The sequence below is a fragment of the Ictidomys tridecemlineatus genome, chromosome 9 (assembly GCF_052094955.1).
Source record: "Ictidomys tridecemlineatus isolate mIctTri1 chromosome 9, mIctTri1.hap1, whole genome shotgun sequence".
NCBI lineage: Eukaryota > Metazoa > Chordata > Mammalia > Rodentia > Sciuridae > Ictidomys > Ictidomys tridecemlineatus.
The window spans coordinates 38,432,930-38,450,447 of record NC_135485.1 but is presented as its reverse complement, the minus strand read 5'-3'; the positions used below and the strand labels follow the sequence as shown (position 1 = coordinate 38,450,447).

Sequence of the window (17,518 nt, the reverse complement as noted above, 5' to 3'; positions counted from 1 at the left end):
GTGAAATATTGGGCTTCAAGTAAATTTTGATGTTAGATCCTTGAACTTGAGAGGTAGGCATACCTTGGAGATCATCTAGTCTAGCTCCTTCTTAGTCACACAAGAGAAACAAGAGTCAGAGAGAAACTGTTGGCTTAGGTCTATCATACTTAACAGCATTTCTGACAAGAGGAAACCATCTCAGCATTCAAGTTGTTGATTAAATGAGTACAAGTTCTGGAGTTCCTTTTTATGAGGTGGGGTTTGATTGATGTCTAACACTAGCTAAATGTGTTCCATAAGTTCTAGTGAAATGGACATTTGGTACAACCCAGTAAGCAAAAAACAAGAACTTGATGCTTTGCTTTGTCTGGAAGTGAATAATTCTTGAGATCTTCTGCTGTATGGAAGGCAGACATAAAATGAACTAGATCAGGGTGAATTAGACACCACAGCACAGCTAGGTCATGTTTCTTACAGTTTGTGGGGGAGATTCCCAAGAAAACTGAGGATTACAAGAAAGAGGAGAGGTGCAGGAAAGGTGATATGAGAGCACAGAGGAGTAGCTCAACCAGGATCAGAGGAAGCTTCCCGAGACACTGAATTTTGTCAGACCAATAGGAATCAGGAACAAAGTAATGAACTGTCGTGGTATAGGGGGAATTGCTTTAGTTCCAAGTGAGGAGCTAAGGTGGCATGCAGGCAGTAGAAGAATATTAAGACAGAGGTAAGCAGAAGCTAGATTAACAAGAGCTGGAGGTTTGAAATGTGACCCAAAACAATGAAGTGGCATTGAAAAATTTTTTTTAAGAATACACGACAAGTTTACATTTCATGAAGATAGTCCCAGCGGCATTAAGAGAAGGGAAAACGAGGGCCCACCTGGCATCAGGTAGGGAGGGAAAGTGAGAAGGTGAGAATCTAAGCTCAGGGTTAAGGGAATGAGGGGGCATTGATTGAACGTGGCAGTGAGAGGAAGTTGTCTAGGGCCATTTGCTTGGTCTGGAGCGACTAGATGGATGTGGTTGACATTATCTCTTATTGGGAAGCAGGAAATGGAGAAGGTAACTTATATTTTGGTGTGAACAGCTTAGGGGCTTGGGAGACAGCCCTTAGGCTTGGCAGAACCTGGTCCAACAGTAGCAAGCTGGAGCCCTTGGGATGTGTGAGGCATGGAACTGTGAGCGGGTGAGGGGTGCCTAGGGAGGATGTGGGGAAATGAGCAGGAACTGGAAGTATTATGATTTGGATATGAGGTGTCCCCCAAAAGCTCCTGTGCTAATGCAGGAGGTTAAATGATTAGATTATGTCAGCTGTGACCTCATTAGATGATTATTTCCATTTGATGGATTTGTGATTTGAATAGATTATTAGGTAGAAACTGTAGGCAGGTGGGGCATAGTTGGAGGAAGTAGGTCACTAGGGGTATGTTCTCAGTGCACCCCACCCTCCTTTGATTTCTGACGACTGTGAGTTGAACAGCTTTCCTTCACTATGCCTTTCTGTCACAATGCTCCTTGGACCCAGAACAATAAAGTTGGCCGACAATGAACTGAACCTCTGAAACTGTGAACCAAGTAAACTTTTCCACTTCTAAGTCGTTCTTATCAGGTATGTTGATCACAATGACAAGAAAAACCTGACTAATATAGGAGACCAGACCAGATGGGAGCACAACATGTAATGGAGCAAGTGGAGCAAGAGAACAGCATCTTAGGAGGGCTTAGGGGGGAGGGAGCGTGGGAGAAGTTTCAGGAAGGAGGAAGCCATCTACTGCAGCAAATGCAGCAGGGAGGTCAAGCTCAACAGCAGAGTGGTGTAGTGGCATGGCAGCCTTTTGCAATGTGATTGAATGGACAAGTCCACAGGAATCTGGTAATTGAATGATGTTTCTAAAGAACTTTCAGTTTGAAGAATTAGTTTATCAATGGAAGTGTGTGGATTGCAAAGGAGGACATTTATATCTCTTCAGGGAGATAGACTTGAATTTTAGTCTCAATCCTACAGCATATTAGTTTGGTGACTTTGAATTATCTTACCCTTTAAGCTTCAGTGTCTCTCTCTATAAAATGGGGCTTCTGCCTACTTCATAGATTCTAAGTATTGCCTAGAGTAATGGCTCCCCTCTCCCCAGTTTTCCTCCATAGCACTTACCACCTTCTGCACTTACCAGCTTACTTATTTATTTTTACCCCACCCTCCACCCTACCACTAAAACTAACTACCACTAAAACTAACACCCCAATTCTTCTCTGTTTGGTGCATTGCTGAATCCCAGATGCTTCAAGCAGCATCTGACCCTCAATAAATATTTGTTGAATGGACAAAAAACTGAATAAGAAGCACAGCATTAGACATTAAATATCTAGTGACAGTGGTGGCAATGTTACCAACTCCTGTGGAAGAAAAGCCTTTGTTGGGCCATCTTCAAAGTCAGCCTGGATCTTTCCAGAGTTTAGTACTCTTTAAGGCCCATGCTCTAGTTTCTGCCTCTACGAGGTACTGCCCACTGATGGAGAATTGGGGACCTGACCTTCCTTGTTCTAGGGACAAGTGAGCCACAAAGAGAGAGAAATTATAAAGAACATCATGTGAGGGAAGTGACCACAGGATTCCCAGGGCTCCTAGAAAGCACCCAGAAACCAGAAGCAACAGAAAGCCTTTTGACAACCCCATCCTGGAAGCCACTTAGACATCAAAGGGCTCCCTTAGGGTCCACACCTGCAGAGAGGACCCACAGCCTCTGCTGGAAAGGCAGCAACGCAATATGAAGGGAAACCATCTTCTGTGGCCAGAACTGCTGTCTCAACGTCACAGCTGGCAAAGTTTTGAAAATGAAAGAGCAGAGACACTGACTTGCTTTATTAATCTGTGCATGTGTGATGGCAGAAATGATGCTCAAATCTTTCATCTTCAAAGTGTGTCTCACCATGAACTAAATGGGACCCAGCCATGTATGGCTGCTAATAAAGAATGCGTTATTTGGGTGGAAGAGGCTCCAGTTTCCGACAGCCTGCTGACCTGACATGGTCTGAAGGGAAAGTCTAGTATCAAAACATAAATCTAAACTAAAACCCAAATAGCAAACAGGAACATGCATTAATTAGACCCATTTATTTGTACAAAACCAGCATTCCCTCCACTCCTCCAGGGAATTGCTCTTTGTTGTTGCTGTTCGTTTCTTTTTCCCCTTTTCATCTTTCAATACATCTTTCCAAGATTCTTGCCATGTACTACAGATTCCAGACTCTCTTATGGAAAGCATATGTCACAGGGAACCTATTGTACCATGCTGAAGCTCTGGAGTCAATTGTGTTTCTGTTCCAGGATTGAGAAACAACAGTTGTTTGTGGGGCTGGGGGGAATCCCAGGGTCAGTTATGCAGCCAGACAAACCATGAGCAAAGCACTTTCTAGAAGCTCTCTAAGATAAGAAGGGCATCTCCATTAACCTGTGCAACCCATTCACTTGTTCATTCCTCTGTTCTATTTATGTAACAATTTCTGACCATTTCCTGTGTACTAGGTACTATGCTCAGCCCCATAATTTCAAGGCAAATGTATGCAGTCCCTGCCTGTCAGGAACTCAGAGCTGAGGAGATGGTATGTCAGGGTAGCCGTTTGGTTTTCCAAGGCAAAGACATAGGGGGCTATCAGGCTGGAATCATGCACAGAGGTTGAAAGATATCTGGGGAGAACTTCTCAGAGGAGGGCATGCTTTTAAGAGAGAAGAGAAGAGAAGAGAAGAGGCGAAGAGGGAAACGAGGGACTCCACATGGAGGAGACTGAATGCTACCTGAGATAATGTGACTCAAGTGGCACTCAAACTGTTTAATGGGCTTAGAGATAGGCCGAAACCCTCTGGTATGGCCTCACCAGGACCTATGGACTGTAGCTGAAAACCTCCCAGGCTTAGAGTTAAGCAAAAGAATCAAAGTACCATGTAGAGCAGTAGAAGGCAGGGTGCTGGTTATCCTAGAAGAAGAGGTGACAGGAGGGGGCTTGAGGTACAAGTTTTACTTCTTGATCTGGGTGTTGGGCATGCAGGTTTATTTACTTTGTGAAAATAAATGAAATTGTACACTTGGGATTAATGCACTTTCTGGGGCCTATATTCAATAAAATGTCACATATTCAACAGAATTTCCCAAAAAATGCAAATAACCAAGCATTGAGGCATGCACAAGTCATTGTGAGTGACTCCAGAAAAAAAAAATGTGGAGAGGAAATGAAGACTTAACCCAAAGCTATGCAATATGAGCCTTATATACTGAAGTATATATACTGAAGTATATAGAGGAGTTTGAACTTCATCTTCATGGCCATGAAACTCTATGCAGAGAATCTGCACATGTAACAGAGCTGAGCAGTAGATAGGACTGTAGCCCCTGGCTCTATAATTTCATTACTTCAATCTTTTCATCTGTAAATACACTAATAGTTGCACTTGCCTTCTAAAGATATTTTCAGAATTAAAAAAAGAAAATGCACACAAGTAGCATTGTGCTCACTATAATCAATTCTAAATATTGGTATATTAGAAAGATTACTATAGGCTGGGGATGTAGCTCAGTTACTAGAGTGCCTGCCTCGCATGCACAAGGCCCTTGGTTCAATCCCCAGCACCACAAAAAAAAAAAAAAAAAAAAAGAAAGAAAGAAAGAAAGAAAGAAAGAAAAGCAAGACTACTAGGCAGAAATTAAGGGAATGGATGCAGAATATCCAGACCAGGGACTCAGAGATGAAGCAGAAAGCTGTAGCAGTCATCTAGTGAAGAAGTTGGGGATGTGGGAGTCCAGAAGATACTGATGACTGTGAGGGGCAGAAAGGGCAGGACTCAACCTGAGAGACAAAAGAGGCAGCAAAGTCTAAGGTGATTCTCTTACGTCTGGCTCAAGTGACTGTGAAGGTGGCATGTGGTTCGAGTTTCAAGCGAAGGGTAGAACTGGAAGGAAGGTTGCACATCAAATTTGAAGCCAGTTGAGTTTAGAATCCAGGGAGGCATCCAGGTGGCAATGTCCAAGGATCATAGAGATGTCTGAGCTGAAGACAAACTTGGGAAATATTTAAAAAATTGTCAAAGGCAGATGAGAAGATGAGGTCCCTTGGGATGGTGTGTTGAGGGAGAAGAGTAAGAGGCCAAGCATGGAGCCCTAAGCAGGGCCAAAATTTATCTGAGAAGAAACAGAAATCGGGGCTGGGGGTGTTGCTCAGTGGTAGAGCAATTGCCTAGTGTGCATGAGGGCCTGGGTGCCCTCTCCAACAAAAAAGAAAGAGGAAAAAGAAAGAGAAACAGGAGGGAGGATAGAAGGAGGGAGGGAGTGGGGGAGAGAGAGAGAGAGAGAAAGAGAAAGAGAGACGGAAGGAAGGAAGGAAGGAAGGAAGGAAGGAAGCCACATCCCCAGCCCTGTTTTGTATTGTACGTAGAGACAGGGACTCATTGAGTTGCTTAGTGTCTCACTCTTGCTGAGGTTGGCTTTGAACCTCCTGCCCCAGCCTCCCGAGCTTCTAGGATTACAACGTGTGTCACCATGCCTGGCAACAATCTTATTCTAAAGGTGAAAGGGCTTTGTAACTTTTTCCAATATTCACCATTACTAATTTTAAAGACCTTTAGAATTTCTTCCACCCTCTTTCCTCCCTCCCTCCCTTCCTTTTTTCTTCCTTCCTTCCTTTCTTCCTTCCTACTGTGAGTTTCTCTGCAGAATCCAATAAGTTATAAAACTTGGAATATTTAATGTGTAGTCCTTTTAAGAGTTTTTAAAATAAGAGACTGAGAAATGGGTATCTTTAGGCAAGGGACAGCAGAACCCAGCTGAGAAAGGAGCTGGGACGGGGAGAGAAAGACTTCCTGGTGCCCCACTGCCCACCCTGCTGCTCCTTGGACACTCCAAGGCCTGCAGAGGCTTGTGCATCTGTGAGCAGAGTGAGTGAACACGAGCCTCTCTGTCGTGCCTCCAGGTGCGCTCCATCCTGGCCAGGCCCTGAGCTGCTCCCCGCAGCTGGCGACCACTTATCTCCAGACCCTGGCTCCACCCTCCCTCCTGCCCTCTCCTCATCAACTCAACTCCAGCTTCCAAAACTAACTCAAAACATAATTCTTAGAAACCCTATTGTCCGGCTGGTGTCATTTTGCTAAGTCCTTTCACGAGTTATTTTGCATTTCCTGAGTGGTTATTAAGAGTAATTCTGATTTTAAGAATAAAATAAAACTTGGTCTCATTGGCGAAATTATTTGTAATCATGAAGAATTCTCTACAGCATCTGCCATAGGTTCCAGGCAGTGGGGGTTCTCCACTAAGACTGTTTGAAGAAGTCGAGGTCTGTGCTAGAGTCTGCTCTCCCCAGGGTGGCCCAGTCTCCTCCATCTTTGTACACCTCCCCCGCCCCTGCCTGCTTGAGTTCTGACTGCTCATTAGTTCCACCCACATTTGCAGAGCACCTGTTCTGGGCCAAACTCTAGGTATCCTGGGAGTTGCAGAGAGCAGGTAGATAAGGTGCCTACCCTGGTGGGTTTCTGTTCTAGTACAGGAGACAGCAGGCAGCAGACAGGAAACAAATAATAGAATGTGGTGGCCACAGGCTGTGGGACCTGCTCTGAAGGAAGTAACCACTGCAACAACGAAGGGAAGCAAGTTTGCGCTGGGACCTGAACAATTCTGAGGAGTATGACGTGCTGTCCTCCGCCTTCACTTTTGTCTGGTAGCCACCAGCTCCTGTGAGCTTTCTTTTGGTAAAGTCTTTAAATGGGTGTAATAAGGGACCATGTTATTTTCCTGGTCAATTCAGTCACTAAGCACTGACACACCTGATAGCTGATAAATCACAGTCTCTCAAAGTCCCAGTGCATGATGAGGTGGCAGCCCTGGGCCCACCTCTGACGCTGGTGGTCTTCTGTTTTGCAGGTGAGCCGGCCTCATCCCAGTGACCACCCGCTCCTGATCCTCTTCGTGGTGGGTGGCATCACAGTCTCTGAAGCCAAAATGGTCAAAGACCTTGTGGCTTCCCTGAAGCCAGGAGCCCAGGTATGAAGTCATGGGTGATGAGAACAAGAGTCCAGGGGCAGGAGCAGGAGGGGCCAGCAGGGGTCCTGGTGTCCCTCTCCGTCCTGGTTTTCTCTCTCTCCCACCTGCTGCTGCCCTCAGCACAGTCCCCTGCCTGCCCCAGAATCCGCCAGCCTCCTGTCCAGATCCAACCTAGCACCCTCTGAATGGACTTCGTTCCCCACAGTATAGGACTTTGATAGATTCCATTATGACAGGTTAATTCCCACATCAAGCAAATTAACCCTAAATTGAATCTAAGTTGCTTGCAAAGTAAATTGCTCTCAGGTGGGTGATGAGACCAGAGGAAGGAGAGCTCTCCCTGCCCCGTCCTTTCCTATGTCTGGGTTCCAAGGCCAAGGTGTCGCTATCATCACTCCTCAGTGCATTGATTATTCAACCTGTGCTTAGTCACTCAAGAGTTTGCCCTGCTTTCTAGGCTCTCTCTAGTTGAGGGACAACTCAGAGACCTCCTCCCAAATCTGCTCATTAGGGGACAGATATCGCCAAGACAATAACTAGTATGTAGCTTTCTCCTATGAGGTCCCATGCCATTTCCCAAACAGGAAGCCTGCCCTGCAGACCTAGGTTCAGAACACAGAACTTTTGGTTTTATAGGCCTGGGTTCTAGTCCTGCCTCTGCCTTTGACTAGCCAAGGGACCTGTGGGAGAAAGGTCCTGTTTTCTCACTTAGGAAACTGGGCGGGTTGGCTGTAAATCAGATCCGGTTTGAGAATGTGCCTTTGACACGGTGCCTGACTGGCGGCTGGCAGCACTGGTGGCTTGGCTATGGTGATTATCCACCCTTTCCAAGGAGTCCCCACCCTGCTTTGGAGGAGGATTTGAGGCTCGTGGCCCAGGAAAGAGCCTTCCAGAAAAGGAGTGCCTCAGCCTCTGCAGGCTCCAATCTGACTGGGGACCCAGAGTCAGTTCCTTGGTAAGAGTTAAACCCTCACCCTGGGACAGGGCCACGAGAGCTGGTGGTTTACTTAGGAGATGATCCCAAGAAACAGCAGTGAGGGGTGAGAAACAGAGATCAGTGAGGGGACGAAATCCAGAAAGAGGTGCACCACTGGGCTGGTTATTCTGCACACAGCTGAGGTCCAGTCCTCCTTGGGGCCCTGAGGGATGGTGTATGACATGCCTCAGCATCACCTGGATATCTCCCCTTGACTCCCACCCCTGATTGGGACTTGGTTCCAGGGGGTAATCTTCCTGACATTTGGAGGTCATAGCCTCGAGCCACCTCTACACACAGCTGGGCGGTGCTTTGTGGCTTGCACAACACCAAACAGAGGTGCAGTGCTTCAGGCAGGATGCCAGCTGGTGCTGGGGACTGGCTGCCAAGCTGCACAGAAACCAGCTGGATAGGGCCGTGGTTCCAGCCCAGTGCTGGCTGTCCGAGACCTACTGTCATCCTTGTGTGCTGCATCAACCCACTGCCATCAGGGTCCACACAGCCAGCGATGGGAGCCCCTGTTTCCCTTCTGTGGTGTCCTGCTGTTGAGCCAGGCCCTTCCTGCATCTCTGCTGGCATCCCAAATCCATACTGTGCAGTGAAGCCCTGCTCATACCTGCTTTCTCTTTGCTGGCCTGGTGTCCTCAACCTCAGGAATTCCCTGAGGACAAACCGGGGCTCTCTAGGCCTGAGCATGTAGCAGGAACTCAGTAGTTTGGTGGATTTATTGACTCCATGAGAACTGGTTTGACGAAGCAGTTTTGATAGGCCTGGGTTCTAGTCCTGCCTCTGCCTTTGACTAGTCTGTGTTAAGTGTCTGGGCCACCTGGTGAAGTCAAGCAAGCCTGGTCTCTATTAGTGTCCAGACAATCAACTAAAGAAGCTTGGAACTGGGTACTTGGGGAGCTACAACAGGTACTTGAATAGAGGAGTGACCAGGCATTGTCTGTGACCATTCCTGCTGCCATTACTCTACCCTGTTATGGTCATAGCTGGTGAAACTTCTGACAAATTGGTAAATTCTGCTGCATTTAGGACCTTCTCGGTCAGCAGTGTTAAAGGTCTATTTAATAAGCAGTTGCCTTTTTTGAAAAACACATTAAAAAAAAATTAGAAAGTTCCCTTCTCACTGTCCCTAACTCGGTAAACCCAATTCTTAGCTCTTCAAAACAAGGATGCATTGTAACAGCCTGCAGACATGGCAGTCCTCGCTGTAAAAGGATAAATGCAGGCGTCTTCAAAGCCCTGTGACCTGAGTTTGACAAACAGCCCCAACCTCCAAGGGCTTTGCCGCAATCTGATCCTGTGCCCAGTCTTCTGCCCAGAGAGCTTGTTAGAGAATTTTGGGCGTAAGGAGCAGCCTCAATGGCTTGCCACTTGTCCTTTGTGCCCAAAGCTCCCCAAAGAGCTAATAGGCCCTGGGAAGATTCCCAAGGCATTAAGGGAAGTGGGTCATTTATCACATTGTCCTCTCCAAGTTCAGGAAAGCAGGGGGATCATGCATGTTGGCATTTTCCTCTCCTACACCTGACAGACGCACAGCTGCCCTGGCTGGCAGCTAAGCTAAGAGTTCAGTTTCCTGCTTTTAGAGGCACCTTGGGAATCAGGCCTGGTGCTGAGCCATCCACACAATGACATGTGCACCAGCTCCATTATCTGTGGGGACTCAGACTTTTTTCAAGAATATGTGTAACCTAACTGAAGGGGGCGTTCTGCAGGATCCACACACCTGTGCATGGCTGGCCTGAGGAGAGGCCACCTCTGCTAGATGCAGCCCCAGTCAGCCTCCTGAGAGCCTTCTCTCACTCAGCTCTGGGGCTGCACAGAACTTCAAAGCAAATGAGGCAGTCCTGCAGACATAACAAGCTGGTGCCTCTCCTCCCCCAGGGCTCCTCTTCAGTTCCTATAGCCACCTCACTTGCACCCAGTGACACAGACCTGAGACCCCTGATGATCCTGGCTGCTGTCATCAGCCTCATTTTGCTCTGTCTCTCACACAGTTGGAACTGAAAAAACCATCCCCTTGTGTGGACTGATCAGTGCAGAGGACATTGGGCTACCTCCTCCCATCCTGGCCATGGCTCACAAGACCCCACAGGGTCTCATCCTCCTCCCTTTGGGGCTTCTTTTCTATTATGCACCTCTTCCCTTCCAGCCTCAGGACTTTGCCTTTCTTAGCTATCGTTTCCCAATACTTCAAAGAGGGTCTGCCACTTAGTGGATATTCATCCATGTTCATTGAATGTCAGATACTAAATATTAGAAATTTATTATATTATTGTAGCATAAAAGAGAAGATTTTCTGAACCACACAAATCATGCCAACCTATTGATTCATATTGAGAATATGAACAACTAAAATAACTTAATCTCTGAATCTATTGCTACTAATCTCTATCTTCCCTATCCTATATGTTTGTGGGTGCTTTTTAGACCTAAATAGAGACACTTAAGATCATTTCTACTAAATTGGATTAACTGATCGCTCAACAATACATTTATTGAGCATCTACTCTGTGCCAAGCACTATTTGTGCAGAGGGTGAGCAGTAGTCAAGCTAGATACGTTTCTGCTTTCTCAAAACTGGGAGTGACTGATAAGAGGCAGGATCTGCAGCTCATAGAGAACATGCAGAGGATACAGGTGGGGGCTGTGGTGGGAAAACCAGAGGAGAAGCTTCCTTTAGATGGCACAGGTTCCTCTGGGAGGAGAGCATTTTGGATCTGAGATGTGAAAGCACATAAGGGATCAGCTATTCAAAGAAGCCTATAGGACTCTTTTAAGGCATCTGCAGGAACAAACTTTCCCTCACAAAGAGTGACAAGAATAGCATGAAACATGGGGAACCAGAAACACATTCCCTCCTCTAGGCCCCAGGGCTATGGGACTCACATGGGATGCTTGCTTTGCTCTCACTGTCTATGGTCACAGGACACATCCTGGTGAAGAAAGAGGCAAGTCGGGAAAGGTCCTTTTTCCTGGCCACAAAAAAACCCTCTTCCCTTGACTTCACTGAGGAGAGCAACTCCCCAACACACCCCAGACAGCCAAGCACCAGCCCCTGTCCTCTCACCCACTGGCTGCCTGGTGTGGGATTTGTGGCCAGACAACTCTGGTCACCTGAGATCTGCAGCCCAGTGGTGGCAGCAAGTCCAGAAGCCTGTGATTGTGAGAAGAAAATAACAGGGAAGAGCCAGGGTGGAAAGCATAGGGAGCAGCCAGCTGAGGAAAAGAGAGGAGGCTAGGCGGGCAAGCAGACCCGCTCCTACTACTCTTCAGAGGTGGCTTGTGCTCGTCACCCACCCTACTTTCATGCAGTTCTGCATTTCAGAGATGGATATTTAGTGAGGACATGATAGTCATATATTTTTTAAAGTATGGTCAGGCATACAGGTTCACAAGGTCAGGTATAGTGGTTCACCCCTAGAATCCCAGCTACTCAGGTCTCTGAGGCAAAAGGATCACCAATATGAAGACAGCCCAGGCAACCTAGTGAGACCCTGTCTCAAAGTAAAACAATAATAATAATAATAAAAAGGGCTGGAAATGTGGCTCAGTACTCGAATGCCCCTGAGTTCAATCCTCAATACTAGGGGAAGACAAAAAATGCAAATACACAATTTGCACACAACTTCTGGGGTTCAAGGAGAACTAAATCCTGCTCTAAAACCTGCTTCCAGGTTATTTTTAAATCGATGAGAAGCCCCAGGGAGGGAGGTGAGTAAATTTAAAAACACCAACTCCACCTACAAAAAATCAGAAGGGACAGAAGATGATCTGAGTCTCACACTTCCAGGCTCTTGGGGAGCCTGAAGCACAGCACACCGAGATTGGGACAAGGTGAAAGCAGGTCAAATGGTTTACGAGGAATTTTCCAAAAAAGGAAAATCTATTGTCCCATTGGTGTAAGATCAAATCCTTTTACAATTAAGACAGGTGTGTGAGTGTGTACGTGGGTGTGTATGCATGCACAAGAATTAGACGATGCCTCCAATATGATATGTGCTCAAAAAATAGTTCTTCAAGTCAATGAATATGCATAGTGGTGCCTGTGCTTATGTGGGTTACTTTTGGTGGGGGAAAAAAATCTCTCAAGAAAGAGAAAGGAAGAAAACAAAATTATTCCTTGCTTCTTTGATTCCCAGTGTTAGAAATCAGAGGATTATGAGCATCCAAATCCTAGACTTTCCTGCTTCCTCCACATTCAGCAGAAATAGAACAGCAAGATGCTGGCACCTGCAAATTATATCAGATGAGGAGGGTTGAGCAAGAGAGTGGGCTGGTTGTCTCTGGGGGCTGGGCTGTTCCTGGTGCTGAGAGCAGGGCATCTTAGAGCAGAGTGCCACCAGCATGGGGCCTGGAGGCTGCTGGAGGGGGGAATCAGTTCCCTGGCTCTGGGGAACATAATGTCCTTGCCCCTGACTCAGCCAGCCAGCACAGGTTTTTTCATGTCAGATTTCTGCTGTGTCCCAGATGCCTGTTGTTAATGAAGGATCTCCATATCCCGACACTCCACCATGGAACTGCTAGCCACACTTAGTGATGCCCTGCAGTCGCCCTGCAGGAGGTGGAGGCGGAGAAGAAGGGCAAAGACACAAAAGGGGGACAAAGGAGTAGACAACTGGGAGACCAGGAGTGGCCTGGTGGCCAGGACAGGGGCCGCCCTGGGCTCTGGTTAGTGCTCTCACTGCCTAATAGCAGGCCATTCTCTAAAAGGACATTAGAGATAATATTTAATTTGTCTCCTGTCACCCACTTGATGGCTGTGTTTTAAAAACCCAAGTGTCATCTGATAGGCCTGTCTCGGGCTCTTCTGAGCATTTTCCTTTTCATTTTTGAGTCTTTTTTCCTTCCCCATTTGGAGTCCATTTGTGCAGAAATGGCTTTAGTTGAGCCAACTAAAAAAATACTCAAAAGCAGTCTGAATGTCAAAAATGCCTGAGATGAAAAAATACTTAAGGGTCCCTATCATACTGCGTGTGAACTTAGCCAGGGGACCCCACTTGCTCTTTAATAGGAATTTTAGACGAGTAGATGTTTGTTGAATTCATGTGAAAACCAGAGCCATTGGAGCATCTTTTCCCAGAACTTCTCTGAGTGAAAACCTTCCTGTTGACCACTGCTAAACTCCCTGCCTCCTTTGCTGTACGGTTTCTGTTCATCAATTCTTTATGAACTCACTAAATCAGGGACCTGCTCTGTATCAGGAACTGTGCTAAGAAGCCCATGGAGGAAATGGAGAAAGCTGTGAATTATAAACCACCATGAGGACACAGTCTTGGGGGAGGGTAGTCTGGGAAGACTTTCTGGAGGTGGTGACACCTGAGCAGAGTGAAGGACAACTGTGATGTCTTCAGCCAAAAAGTAGGGAAACCGTTTTCTAGATTTTTTTAAATTGTGCCTGAAGAGCCAGTTACAAAACTGCTAATAATTTGGGGTGTCTGGAGCATGGACTGATGGTGAGGGGTGTGAAGACAGGGGGTGGGGTGTGAAGAGCTGAGCTAGGAGCCGATTCTGAAGCCTGGAAGACTCTCCAGAGAGCTGGGCTTATCAAAGGGCAGTGAGGAGGCGGAGGATTTGAAGCCTGTGAGTAATACCCTCAGATTTACACTTGGTGGAGAAGAAGGTTCTGGCAACTCCACCTCCCCTGCATCGCCCCGGTGACAGCAGGGGCTACACAGCAGAGGAAGGGCAGCAAGAGGAGTGCAGCAGAGGAAGCAAATAGTGAGGGTAGCGATGGTGGTGATGGTGATCGAGTGGGTGATAGAACCGCCATCTTGGGCCCCTCTGGAGCCTGCTGTGTTCAATGCTTTATACAGTTGTTCCCATTTGATCCTCATAAATATTATACCTAACAGATGAGGAAACTGAGGCTCTGCGTGATTAAACAACTTCTCCAGGGTCAGCTGAGTTCCAGCTCCAGTTGGGTGCTCCTGAACCTTTACTCTTAACCTCTTCTCCTGGGAAGAATGTGAGAAAGCCTGGCTTTCTCCCATCCTCAAAGGCCACCTAACCGACTTCATGAGCTGCCTCTGTTTTCCATCTGTTTCTTTTCACTTCTCCACAGAGTGGGCCACAGACACTCTGGTTTAGCTCTCACTAAGCTGTTGCCTGGGGTGTGTGTAAATACTTGCTTGTTTAGATGTGAGGCACCTGGTCTTTGGGTGCCAGCTCAGTGGTGGACAGTGAATCCACAGTCTCTGTCGGCCATGGTCAGGAGCCCAGTGTGCCACCTAAGAGTGATAGATTCTTCACTCTCAGGTGTTCAATTATTGCTGCTCTTGAAATGTTGACATTAACTGAATCTCCAAGTTCCTCAATTCTGCCAGCAAACTTTACCACCTTGGAGACTCGCTGCCCCCACTCACACCCATGAGGAATCTGCTACCTTTATATTAGAACCAAGGACATCAGGACAGCAGAGTCTGGCTGTATAATGGGGACTGGCAAGTCACAGGGCGTGCTGCCTTGCTAGGCTTTTTGGTATTTTAATCATTACTGGCCTCTCTTACCTCAGAAGACTCTGCTTCCAGAGAGTGTGCAAAGAAAATTTGCCTTTATGTATGCATTTTTAAATGGGCTTTGTGTTCTGTGAATCCCTAGGAGTCCACCAACCTCTCCTAAAACTGCATTTGAAAAGTTGTATATGAACATATGTGTATTTTTCTAGAGAGTTCTTAACTTACATAATATTCAAAAGGAGGCCTGTGACCCAATCAAAAAAAAAAAAATCACAGTAAAACAGCAGCTGACGCTTGCTGAGCACTTTCTGTGCTCTCCACACGGGAGCTTATGTAATCCTCATGACAATCCTGGGAGCTCAGGCCATTCTTTTCCTTCTGTGATAGCTGAGGCGAGGAGACTTGAAGTTAGGCTACAGTAGCCTATCAGCAGTGAAGTTGGGATCACTCAGGGTCTGCAGTGGGCTCTGGCCTGGTAGCCACCATCACCACTCACCTGCTAGACCTGGTGCAGACCTGGGATAAAAAGAGACCCTCTCCAGGCCCACAGTGTCTAAGCCACACGCGTGGGTAATAAGGGGATGCTAATTTTGCTCAGTGTCCTCAAATACTCTTTGTCTGCTTTCAAGGAAAAATGGCAAGCACAAATTCCATGGGTTTTTTCCTGCCAAAATACCATTCAGCCGTAAGACATTAGCCATCTATTTTTTTTAATGATTATCTTTCAAGAACAAGTAAACTGTATGTTTCCAATAACTAGTGTTTTTTCTTAAAAAAAATACAAAACTTTATTAAGCTTTTAAAAGTTGTTTCTTTAACAAGAAAATGATGAAAGACCTCCTTTTCTCCTTTCTTAGTTCCTTCCACTTTTCCTCCATGTGGGAATGTAGACTTTGTTTTCATCAGCGAACCAGCTGAAATGGGATCTGGTCACTTCACCGTTTTGAACAGTGAACTGAGGACTATTTTGGGGGATAAGAAGCGGGGGATGGGATGTGTCCAGGCCAACTTGCTCCCCTCCAAATTGGCAGGGCCAGGCAGTATCGCCAGGTGAAGCCCAATCATGCTGCCACCCTGGAATCCCCTTCACTCAGACGCTGGCTTGGGAAATTCCAACTCTAGTACCACCTCCCCCATTTCCCATAGTCACCTCCTTGCTGAGGGGGTTACAGCACCTGCATGGGCAGAACCTCACTGGACACTTACCAAGCATACCACAGCCCCCACCCAACCCTAGGATCTGGTTCTCCCAGTGTTCCAGAGAGAAATCCACCCCAGAGTAAAGTCCAGGCTGAGGGAGCTGGAAGCATCCCCAACAAGGGGCCAGAGAGCCCAAAGGTCCATGTGGACTAGAGGAGCAGAGCAGCCATGCCCAGAACCTTGGTGATAGATAGGTGATCCTGGAGCCTCAACGGCTCCTGACTTACCCACTTACATATGTCCTGGAAAAGCTCCTTAACCTTTCTGTACTTTGTTTTTCTGTCTACAAAATAGGAATTAATAACCCTATTCCATAAGGGTATGCTGAGGAATTAAATGGAGATTAGAGATAGTCCTCAGAACCTGGTGTAGCATAAGAACTATTGAACATCAGCTGCGATCATCAGCATGATTACCACAGATTGAATTACGTTTCCCCCTAAAAAAGAGATGTTGAACTTCTAACCCCATCCTCTAAGACCTGTGAATGTGACCTTATTTAGAAATGTGGTCTTTGCAGATGATTGAGTTAAAATGAGATCATTCACATGGACTCCAATTCAATATGAGTGTGTCCAGATAGAAAGGAGAATTTGGACACAGTGGCAAACATGAGTTGAGCAGAAAACATGTGAAAACACAGAGAAGTGGGAAAAAGATGTGGACCGGATTCTCCGTGCAGCCCTTAGAAGGAACCTACCTTGTCGGTTGATCTTGGGCTTCTCATCTCCAGAACTGTGGGACAGGAGATTTCTGTTATTTAAGCCATTTGGCTTATGATATGGAGAAACTAATAGAGTCATCATTGTCATCCCCAACAACAGCATTCCCCACCTTGGGTTCAACTCCATTTGCTCCCTTCAAGGAGCAAAGACTTCCTGAAAGTGGAAGAAACCTCAATATTGAGGTCAAAATCCTGCATGGGAAGGCCACCATTCAATTCAGCAGCAAGGTGGTGGCTGGGCCCAGCCGCTCCAGTGCACCCAGGGTTCCTCTTAGCTGTTCTTGGTACAACATTGGTCTTGTAAACATCCCAGCTGTCCCACAGGCCACCTTCCCCAGACTGCATCCCTCCTTCCATCCAGGACACTGGCACCAGGTGGTGTTCAACCTGTACCTTTTGCTTTTTTCATTGAGGTTCTCTCCACACCCCTCCAAAGACACGCATTTGCATTTTTATTTCTCATCATCTAATAACCCAGCATTGACCTTCCTAATTTCTGCTGTGTGTTTGCCCTTCCTGTTGTTAGGTGATCCTACTGTCCACCCGGCTCCTGAAGCCACTTAACATTCCCGAGCTGTTATTTGCAACTGATCGACTACATCCAGACCTTGGTTTCTGACAACTGCTAAGAAGATAAGACCTGCCCAAGCTGGAATACCAATACCGTCATCTGTCCCCATTCCAGATATGCCTCCAAAACCAGTGTCCCTGTTGCTAATTGTGGGTATGACCACATTCTGCCGGAAGAGTCTTTTGATAACTGAGTAGCGAGGTACTCTGTTTGGATTGCTTGTATATTTTTTTAAGTTGTTTTTTTCATTTTTCTAAAAGTGTCAAGTTCTCTTTAGCTGACCTAATAGTGATAATTTCCATTTGTCCTTCACTCTTTATTTGTGATTCTTCCTGTAAGTTCATTAATTCTAAATAAAAGCCTGTTGGTAAGTGTGGGTAGATGACAATGAGTCTTTTGATCTGAATTGGCCAAGAAAAATTTAGGCATGCTTTAGAATTATGAGTGTGAGGAAAGTTTGCTTTTCTTTAAGATTACATAACCGAGGAGGGCATGCTGCAGATGCGTCTGAGGCTCTGTTTCTCCCTTGATCTGAAACAATTCTGAAAAGGCGGGCAAGGGGAGGGGTGGCGCTGGGGCAGCC

At 46.5% G+C, this 17,518-nt stretch overlaps 1 protein-coding gene across 4 annotated transcripts in view; it reads left to right on the top strand.

Moving 5' to 3' along the window:
• The window catches only part of Scfd2 (sec1 family domain containing 2), a 371,756-nt gene extending 354,441 nt beyond the window's left edge, over positions 1-17,315 (top strand). For 2 of the 4 annotated variants that reach the window (XM_078021291.1, XM_005319998.5), the window contains 2 exons: positions 6,884-7,003; positions 16,891-17,315. In XM_078021291.1, the coding sequence (XP_077877417.1) occupies positions 6,884-7,003; positions 16,891-16,983 (213 nt within the window). In that variant the 3' untranslated portion in view covers positions 16,984-17,315. The remainder of the gene's footprint in view (positions 1-6,883; positions 7,004-16,890) is intronic. The other 2 variants (XM_078021292.1, XM_040292423.2) reach the window with 1 other exon arrangement.
• The last annotated feature ends 203 nt before the right edge of the window (positions 17,316-17,518 follow it).